Source organism: Syzygium oleosum, unplaced genomic scaffold, assembly GCF_021117445.2.
Source record: "Syzygium oleosum isolate NSW1041296 unplaced genomic scaffold, Sole_v2.1 Sole_v2.32, whole genome shotgun sequence".
NCBI lineage: Eukaryota > Viridiplantae > Streptophyta > Magnoliopsida > Myrtales > Myrtaceae > Syzygium > Syzygium oleosum.
In genome coordinates this window covers 461178-472157 of record NW_026607516.1, presented here as the reverse complement: position 1 = coordinate 472157, position 10980 = coordinate 461178, and the positions used below count along the sequence as shown (strand labels likewise).

General features: G+C 38.9%; 1 protein-coding gene across 1 annotated transcript; it reads left to right on the top strand.

Moving 5' to 3' along the window:
- Positions 1–359: 359 nt before the first annotated feature.
- Positions 360–1492, top strand: LOC115686517 (transcription factor MYB114-like). The gene is made up of 3 exons (XM_030611848.2): positions 360–660; positions 813–942; positions 1073–1492. Exons 1-3 carry the CDS (start codon positions 525–527, stop codon positions 1398–1400), a joined length of 594 nt encoding a protein of 197 aa, XP_030467708.1. The 5' UTR covers positions 360–524; the 3' UTR covers positions 1401–1492.
- The last annotated feature ends 9488 nt before the right edge of the window (positions 1493–10980 follow it).

Here is a 10980-nt window from a genome sequence, read left to right as displayed (position 1 = left end):
AGCTTATCTTATTCAATGCGCATCTTAATCAGAGTGCTGCGTGTGAGCGGAACTGTGTCCATTGACTTCAAACGCATCCCCAGGAACGATTGTTCTTCTCTACTTCCCATTCTTCACACATCGCAACTGTATGGAACTGGTAGTTGGAGAGATATTCTTTTGGCCTTGTCTCTCTATTTTTGTCTTGTTGCATTTGTTTCCCTTTGGAAGGGTAGATAGATTCACCCACTGACCCTTCAAACTTCAAGGTCTCTCTCTCTCCCTCCCTCCCTCCCTCTCCCCCTCTCTCTCTCAAGCAAACACCTAACTCTCCATGCTTTTTATACTCTCTTACAGACTCTTTTCACCACCATCCCAACACTCACTCCCACAACCTCAACTGTCTTCAATCTCTCTCTCTCTCTCTCTCGGTGCGTGCGTGTGTCTTGAGTTTCCCAATAACTAGTAAACATTTCTCAAGCACCCACTTTTCCCCAAATTACCAGACCACTCTCTCTCTTTCTCTCTCTCTCTCTCTCTAAATTATGGCACCAAAAAGTGAGGGTTATGCTAAAAAGGTGATGAACAAAGGGGCATGGACAGCTGAGGAAGACAGGAGGCTTTCTGAGTACATTGAAGTCCATGGGGCCAAGAGGTGGAAGACTATTGCAGCCAAGTCAGGTTAGTTGTCATCAGCAGTTAGTTAATTCACAACATCACCATGAAAAGTTAATAGTGCCCATCTGTTCAGCAACTGCATTGTGATTCTTTCACGGGTGCTGTGTTGAATTTGATACAGTTGATGACCTATTTCTCTCTTGCTCTTCTTGCAGGCTTGAACAGGTGTGGGAAGAGTTGCAGATTGAGATGGTTGAATTATCTGAGGCCCAACATCAAGAGAGGCAATATATCAGATGAAGAAGAGGACTTGATTCTTAGGCTTCATAAGCTTCTGGGAAACAGGTTGGTCTAAATTTGGACGATGTGATGTTTTTTTCCTCTCTCTCTCTCTCTCTCTCTCTTCGTACCACGCTTATTGTCTATTTCTCTAAAGCAATCGACTAATCACGACACTGTGGCATTGTTTGTGTAGGTGGTCTTTGATTGCCGGGAGGCTTCCAGGTAGAACCGACAACGAGATTAAGAACTACTGGAATTCTCATTTGAGCAAAAAAATAAACCAGGAAGAGAAACCGCAGAATAAAGCCATCCCCGCTCCTCGAGAAACTTCTCCGCCCACGTCTCAAGAAGTTGTTCAAGTGGATGAGGAGGGAGCTGACAGAGCGGTCGGAAATTTCTCGGACGTCGACTTTGACACGGACGAGTTCTTCGACTTCACGACCGAAGGGTCTTACGGGTTTGAGTGGGTGAATAAGTTTCTAGAGCTTGACGACGGATTAACGCTCAAGGAGAAAATGTGAAAGCGGGCTGTATTTTCTTCTTCAAAATGATGAGTTTCTACATCATCATGTGTACAATTCTCGGATTAATGAATCATTTCTTCATTAGCTCACTGAACTGGGCATAGTGACTTGTGATGGGATCTTCAGAGTGACCATGCATTAATATTTAAGAAAGGGATAATTTCTGCAAACAATGACCATGCACTATTCAACCAATCAACTGATTGAACTCTGATTTTAATTCTTGGTCCGATTATAAAAAGCCCAATTGGTCAGAATTTTCACCAATATGATATATTAAATCTGAGGGCCTGTGTCCATGTCTTTGTCCGCTGAGCTTTGGAAGATGGTAACGGTTGTAAATGCTGTCATTGCATTGCAGCAAGATAATTTGTTTCTTTGGAAAATTGGACCGAAGTTCAATTTTTGGCGCAACGTGCAATCAAGTCATGATCCTTTAAATTTGTGCAATCAAATCCTAAAATCTTTTCGGTAATCGCTCAAATGAACTTTCTGACATGGCACTTTGCAATCGGAAAGTTGCTCTTTTAATTTTCAAACATGTATGGTCTTGACGTGGCACTGGTGTGGCACCGTGCTAGAAGAAAGTCAATCTTAAATAACGAAAAAATTGCAAATAATAAAAAGACCATTTTTTAAAAAAGAAAAATCAAATAAATAGAGAGAGAGCACCATAAGTTGGGTAAGGCTTTTGCGTTACCCCATGTTGTCGGGGCCTTGGCCAGGCCATGCGAGCCATAGCCAGAACTGGCCAAGGGTTCGCGAGCCGTCACCTATGGTTGATGAAGGTCGTCAACCCTCGTCAGCGACACTGGGGACATCCTCACTCCTGAAATTTTATTTTTTGACCTTTTCTGACATAATGCCACTTTAGCACCGCATATGTGAAAATAAACTCAAAACCGCCAAGGTAGATTTCAGCGTGCCGCTTAAGCACATTAGCTCACCCGGAACGATTATATTGCACCCAATAAGAAAAAAATATTTAGAATCCAATTGCACAAATTCAAACGTGCATGACTTAATTGCACATTAGACTAAACATTTAGGACTTTTGCTGCAAATTTTTCTTGTATCTCTTCTTTTTTTATAACAAACCAGTACAACTGAAAGGACAGAGTGAAGAGGAAATTCGAGTTTTTCCTTAAAAGAAAGAATCATAGATGCCCAACATCACTGTCGATCTACATGGTGGGTCATTGGATTACGCGCACTTTTATGCAGTCAATGAAATTTAGAGCTTTGTTAGGCGATGATGAGTGATGAATCCGATTGTGATTTGCGACCCCTGCTTGTTCTTTTTCGAAGTTGTTTCCAAGATGGAAGGTGAAAGAATCGAAATAATGATGTTGATGGAGAAGATTAAAGTCTCCATGGCCAAAAAAAAATTAATTATGCGCAAGTTAACCATTTATAGACCAGACAATCGATATGATTAGTTAGGGGTGTCAATGGTTCGGATGAATTTGGGTTTCCATGATACCCAAACCGACCCCAACATTTTCGAGACATGCGTTTTTGTGATCCGAACTAAAAAAAAAGGGTTTGGTTTGGGTCAAAGTGCAAAAGACAATGATGAATGAGACTTTCTTGGAGGGCTTTTTCTTTTCTGAGAGGAAGAAAATGTATGGTTTAAAGTGTTTCGATTCAGTTTGGGTTAAGGTGCCCTAAATCAAATCGAATTGAAATTGTTCATGTGGCAATTTTTTTTAACTTATTACTCGAATCGGAAGGAACCCGACCCGATAATTTCGGTTCGGATACTTTTGACACGTCTACTTGCCGCGTTGCCTATATATTAATGGAGTCAAAAGTTTAAACCATCATATGGACAAGAACTCATGTATATTAGGCACATCATAACCATGTATTTAAGCGAAATAAAATTTACACTTTCAATAGTCACATATCTCTTGTGAAGTAGTTTCCCGATTGCTAACATCTTGGGGAGGCAATAGTGGCATGCTCGGCAACCTTACAGGTATTGTGAACTAATTACGCCTCCATTTAGACATTTCATAGAGAGTGCGAGATCATCACCATTTATGGACGAGGCCATCAAGATGATTACCAATCATCTTTTATTTTCTACGAGATCGTGAGTTCGATTCACGTTATAAACTATATTCTTGGAAAGGTTATTGCCGTTAGGAGTGTTAATGATTCGGATTGGCTTGCGTTTCCATGATACCCGAACCGACCCGAAGTTCCGAACATGTTCGGTACATGTGTGTTTGCGACTCAAACCGTATAGTACCCGAACTAAAAAACACGGTTTGGTTCTAGTCAAAGGTGCAAAAGACAACGGTGAAGGAGACTAGAAGGAGGGCACTCTCTGGGAGAAAGATAATATATGATCTAAAGAGTTTCGATTCGATTTGGGTTTCGGTACCCGAATCGAAACTATACATGTACTGGTTTTTTTACCTATTTCTCGAACCGGAAGTGAACTCGACCTGACAATTTTCATTTAGTTCGGATCGAGTTGGGTAAATTTGACACCCTTGCTTGCCGCGTCGCTTATATATTGATTAGATGGACAAGAACTCACGTATATAAGGCACATCATCACTATGTATTTGAGCGAAATAAGATGTACACTTTACAATAGTCACATATATCGTGTGAAGAGATTTCCCGACCGCTAATGAAGCAACAACAACATGCTCGCCAATCTGAAATCTTGGTATCACGGGTAATACGGAGTAATTATGCCTCAACCTGGATATCCTCGTAATAATAACGGCTGGTGCTAGTCGGATTAAATTTAGCATGTCCTCTCCTTCGCCTCCCCCACCCCCGATATAAATTTGGTTTAATGGAAATAAAGAAAAGATTTAATGTACTTGTTCATTGAACTTGTTCCGTTTCTGTATTGCTAGCTTTCAATCATAGGTTTTGCACGTGAACTTTCCTGACAAAGAAGGCGATAGTTTTTTCCCGAGAAAAAGGGTGAAAGTCCTGTTGGGGGTCAACTGACGAACCAATCGAGCACTCCATGATGATACTGATGATTCGATGTTGCTGTCTCGTCCCTGGCCCCATCACGTCCGTCCATCCTGAATTTTGCCCTAAATTGCTAACAAACTCTCTCGAATTGGCAAATTTCCATCAAAGGGCCCCCGATAAAACCAGAGTCATAAAAGCCATTCTTCTTTGCGTAAGATAGCAAAAGTTGCTCTGCATTTAGTCGACGCGACCGTTCTTTGTTCTGTGAATCCGTGCCGTGCGAAAAGGTCCTTCGTTTCGCTTTCTCCACGTGCCTTTTGTACTTGTGTTTTGATTGATTAAGGGTAAGTTTGATAACCATTTCATTTTTAAAAATAATTTTTATTTAGAAATGATTATTTTTATTTTGTTTTCGAAAATAATTTATGAACATTTAAAAACGTTTAGTAACGGCCTAAAATTTTTATTTCTAAAATAGAAAAAGACTAGAAATGCATTTGGTAACGGTACAAAATTTCTTTTTATCAATAATATTTTGAATTTTTTTAATATTTCTTTCTTTTTTTTTTTCCTTCTCTCCTTCCTTGGCTTATGGCCGGCGAGGGCGTTGCTGCCCCCACCCAGGCCACGAGCGACAAGGGCAGCCCACGCCGGCCTTTTCCAACCCTCACTCAAGCTGGCGAGGGCTACCCTCAATGCTTGCAGCTTGGGCGAGGGCTGGACCCTCGCCGCCGCCCTCGCCCAGGCTGCGAGCCTCGAGGGTCGCCCTCACCAGCTCGAGCGAGGGTTGGAAAAGGGCGGCAAGGGTGGCCCTCGCTGCTCGCGGCCTGGGCGAGGGCCCCCCTCGCTGGATCTGGCGAGGGTCACCTAGGCTGCGAGGGTCCAGCCCTCGCCCTCGCCAACCATCGGCCATAAGCCAGGAAAGAAGAAGAACCGATCACAGTCAGGAAGGAAAGAAGAAAAAGAAAAAAAAAATTCTCTTCTATATCTAATTCTTATTTTCAGAATCAAGAATTAACTTTATTTTTATTCTTGATTTTGTTCCAAAACTAATTCTAGGAACAAATTTGTGCCCGGGAAAAAAAAATTTACCAAACAGATTTTTATTTTTTTTGTTCCTGGAAACAAAAGAATAGAATCATGCACCGTTTGGCCGGTTACCAAATAGGCCCTAATTCAATCGAATAAAACATTGACAACATATTCATTCAGGAAAAAAAAATCATGTCATATATACATTGCTACGAGAAATTAGGATTATTATCACAAAAATCCCAAACTGGTACATTGGGTACACCGGTGACAAATTTACCTCAAGTTAATTTTTTTGACCACAAAAAACTCCAAACTAGTATACCTGTGACAAATTTATCATGTGATAAATTTATCCAAAACTAATTTTTTGATCACAAAAAACCCCAAACAGGTACACTTATGACAAATTTACCATCTATTAAATTGAATTAATACCACGAAAAACTACAAACTGTTAAACTTGTGATAAACGAATGGGTAAAACCCTAAACTGGTACACCCATCAACTGCCACGTGTCATCTAACTCAACAATTTGATGATAAAATTTAACGAAATGAGGGTAAATTTGTCACAGGTGTACTGGTTTGGAGTTTTTTATGGTAAAAAAATTAATTTGCCGTAAATTTGTCACAAATATATAAGTTTGGGGTTTTTTGTGATATTAACCCTAGAAATTATTTAAAGTGCTTTCTCAATTATCGGTGACCTGGAAATGGTAAAAAAAATGAAGATAAAACAAGAAATACATATGCCGATAAATATAATACTATTGCAAATCTATTTATGGTGTAACGTCCTTATCTTACCTCGGGGTTATTAATTTGACATTATAGGCTTGTCGCCGTCCCGTTTCTTTCATCTAAATATTAAGGACATGCAAAAATGTACATAAACAAATTCAACATAATAATAGCTGGAAATCAGGGAAACCATAACAGGCAAGACACATTATTGCCATTTTACTTGAACATAGTTTGCAATCCTTTTTTCCACGGGCCGTTTCACGTACAAATCACATCACAAGCGAAGATCGAGGTTAATCCTAGCTCCTCTATGTCATCCTCCATTTTACGGACTTGAAAAGGAAAATAACGGGGGATGAGTCGGGGAGACTCAATGAGTAAATTCACTAATACTCATGCAGGATGATGCCTTACCGTTGTACTAACGCATACAAATATTTTCCCCGCCTTATGTCGATGGCAAATCAATAGCAAAAACTTTGACCTTGCCCTTGCTATGTTCACATAGAAACTCAACTTTATCCGGTCTTCGGCTTATCGATAAACACACATACCGGCACACATATAGAATTCATTTATTACATACCGGCACACATATAAGATTCATTTATCGTCGTCATCCTGGCTCAACCAGGGTATCCCGACTCAACCGAGGCATCCAGCTTCATGCTAGGCATCTTGGTTCAACCGAGGCATCCCGGGGCTAGCTCATCCGAGGCGTCCGGGCTCAACTCAGGCATCCTAGCTCAACTAGGGCATCCCGGCGCTAGTTTGTCGAGGCATCGCCATCAATGCTATGTGACGACGATCTTCTTCTTTTATTTAGTGATCACACATCATGGGTCACACAAGCCGATTTATTATCTTGATTTCGTTAGTCCATACAATCAAGCCCAAAGGCATGCCGTGCTTGTGTAATCGTGATCCCTAGAACATTCGCCTGACATGTGGGTCGCGGTTGAGGGCATGTGGATCGGTCCGTCATGCCGAGCGCTGGCTCGGAGCCGAACTTGGCCTAGATCTACACATCCCAATGTAAACCCGCACCAAGCCGAACTTGTCCCGTGACGCCACAACATGAGTACGAGACCATACGACACCCCGTTTCGTGACTTGTATGTGCCTCGACTTACGATTATAAAGCAAAACAAGAAGCATTCATGCAAACATCGAGCATCACAGACACGGTCATTACGCGAGCCAAACTCGTAACACCACGTCCTATCAACAAGCATGGATGAGAACATCATGCATGGTAACAAGCGATGCGTGCAACATCGAGACAAACAACAATATGCAAGTCTTAACAAAGGCTCTGGTGAGAACTCAAGCCAACATCGCATCATAACTTCCTATCCCGAGATTAAGGAATCCACTTATATGTCGCGTTCCAACCACATAACATACTGTCCTATCCAAGTGTTTGGGAATTCACTCGCCTATAATCACAAGAAAATGTCTACGGTGGTCGGCGACGGCAAATGGCAAGAGAGAGAGAGAAGTGTTTGGCGTGAGGGTGAGAGATGAGAGAGAGGCGAGCAAGTAGTGTGTGGTAACTAAGGGGGGAAACTAAGCCTATTTATAGGCAAGGCAACTTGTTCCCCAAGCTTAATCATGAAGAAAAGACAAATGACATGATCAAATAGCCCCTAAAGTCAAGTGCCATCATGACTATGATCTAGAAAATCTTAATCATTAATGACATTAATGGAGGAGAGCCAAACGACATTAATGAAATAGCTCCTAAAATCAAGTGCCATCATGACTATGATCTAGAAAATCTTGATCATTAATGACATTAATGAAGGAGAGCCAAATTACATTAATGAAATAGCCCCTAAATTCAAGTGCCATCATGACTATGATCTAAAAAATCCTGATCATTAATGACTATGATCTAGAAAATCTGGATTATTTCATTAATGACATTAATGAAACAATCTAGCAAATCTTAACAATTAATAGCTCTTTCTCTCTTTCCCTCCTTCTCTCTCTCGACTCCCTCCCGGTTTTCCTCCTTCTTGACCAACTTACTCATTTGTTTTTAGCTCATTATTGGTGACAATGAGTCACCACGCTCCAATAATGAGTGTGGACACTTCAGCTATTGAGCAATTATGGAGGGGGACACGTAAACATGACTCAATAATGGTGGCTTCAACAAGAAGAATTGGCCCTCGACTTGGCCAATTTCGTTTTCATATCTCCCCCCTTCGTGTGACCTCCAATCAAAGCTTAGCATAGCTCATTTAAAAACTCAGGATGAGTACATTAAATCACCAGAAGACATCAAGTCGAGATTCTAACGTTCTCATATATAAAATGATGAATATTTGAAATCTGACAAAATCGGCAGTTTTTGCACTGTTATAGAAATCAGGCTTAAAAATATAGTAAATGAACTTCGAAAATTTCCAAATTTGAATATATCATAAACAAGACCTTAACAAACATTTTCTATGAATAACATAAAATCCGAATCTTTCTGTAAACACATCTTTTAGTAGCTCAAAGATAGACTAAAATCGGTTTGCCGAAACAAAATCTTTGCTTCTCAAAGTAAGCTCTTTTAATAATCCAAATCATCTCCAAACATTCCCAAATTTATATATGTTATAGAGAAAGAAGTTATCAACAAATTTTGTGAAGGAAGTTTGTTCAAAATCAGTCCAAAAAATTTTGTAAAAAATTGAGAAAGTGTGAATATCACAGAAATACCCATTCTGGGTAGTTTTACACAGTCCGAAATTAGGCTATCGTACTATTCATATCAAGTCCAAAAATTCTGAAATTAAAGTATGTAAAACTTCAAGATGTTTGGAGAAATGTTTAAGAAGGAAGTGTTTAGAAATTCGGATAAAAAAAGTCTCGACAAAAATAACAAAACGAAAGGGGTACAGATGATCCGAATTTGGGTTTTTTAGAACAAGAGTAAAATTGGCTCAGATTGGAAAGCCACCAAATTTAAACCATAACTATTTCCCATGGACTGAAATTGAGGATGTTACATATGGAATTAGGGAAAACATAGTTGTAGCAAAAGACACTAGATTAATTCTTTGTGGCCACTCGAATAATCTCAATCATGATTCTTATCAATGGTTCATCACTTCATCTCGTTAGAATAGTCGCCACTTCCATGAAGTTTTGCACCTCTTTGACATTTCACTTTTCTTTTGTTTTTCCTTGGCCTATTTCATTTTTCTAGTGTGTATTATTAAAGGACATGCATAGTTGTTATTTGGTAACCAACTTAATGAACATCCGACACTTCTTCCTCATTATGATGGAGAAAGGAGGTGGGTAGAAAGGACTATGAGTTAGGATTACCTAATTTGGTCCAAAATAAAGGTAGGGGTTTTAATATATAAATAATCGTCGAAATAAAATAATTGAATTGTATAATTGAGCAAAACAACTTCAGTTAATTTAGGTTCATTTGGAACGAGGAATGATAGGGTTTCAGTTTGTTTAGAGCATAAGGTTGGTTGGCTCGAATCAAACTGTCTATTTAACCGTTGTTTCGCATAATCTGAAAAGGCTTAAAAATAAATGAAGATGCAAAACACATTAATGAGTAGAGAAAGAAAAATAGATAACAAATGAAATGAAATCCAAATGTGTTTGTGGGACGGGCCAACTCTTTCTTTTTCTTCATATTTGTACAATACCGAGGATTCGTATCATTAAGATTTGAGACTACCAAGGGCCTGTTTAGTAACGTTTCTGTTTCTCTGTTCTTTTGTTCCCCGAAATAGAAAAAGAACAGAAATCCATTTAGTAATATCAGTTAGTTTTCTTATTCCCCAAAACAGAAAAGTGGTCAGAGAATATATTTGAAACATAAATAAAAAGTAAAAAAAATCTACTTTTCTATTTCTAGAACAAAAAGAGAAACAATAGAGAAATAAAATCAACTCTCTCTCTTTCACAATATATTCTTATACTAAATCCCAAATCCTAAACCCTAAAACCCTAAACCTTAACCGTCAAACCCTAAACCCCAAAACCTTAAATCTCAATACCCAAACCCTAAAACCCATAACACTAAAATAAAAAATCTTAAACCCTAAAACCCTAAATCTTCTAAACCTTAAATCCTAAACCCTAGAATCCCAAACCCAAAACCCGAAACACTAAACCCTAAATCCCAAAACTCTAAACCCGAAACCCTAAAACCTAAACCCTAAAATTGTAATTCCAAACCCTAAATCCTAAAATGCAAAACCCCGAACCCTAAATCATAAACCCCAAACCCCAAACCCTATACCCTAAATCCCAAACCCCAATACCCAAAACCCGAATCCCTAAAATCCTAAACCCTAAATCTCAAACTCTAAAACCCAAAACCCCAAACCCGAAAATCCAAAACCTAAAACCCTAAAATCCAAAACCTAAAACCCAAAAACCCAAACCCTAAACCTTAAAACCAAAATCCTAAAACCCTAACCCTTAACCCCAAATCCTAAAATCCTATATCCTAAATTGCAATTTCCTCGACCACCACCCAGTATTTGCTTTGTCTATAAGGAGTAATTTTCTTTATGATTGTATTAAGGTCATCCAATTCTCTATCATAATATATTATTATTCTATTTCTAGTACAATTTTATTCAAACAAGAATTGTTAAGTCCCTTAAACTGCAATTTTCTCGACCACCATCTGGTATTTGCTTTGTCTATAATGAGTAATTTTCTTTATGATTGTATTAAGGTCATACAATTCTATATTATAATATATTCTTATTCTATTTCTAGTCCAATTTTATCTAAACATGAATCGTTAAGTTTTCACCGATAATTTTATAATTAAATGAAAAAAATTAGGAGTAGAAATTTTTAGTGTCCT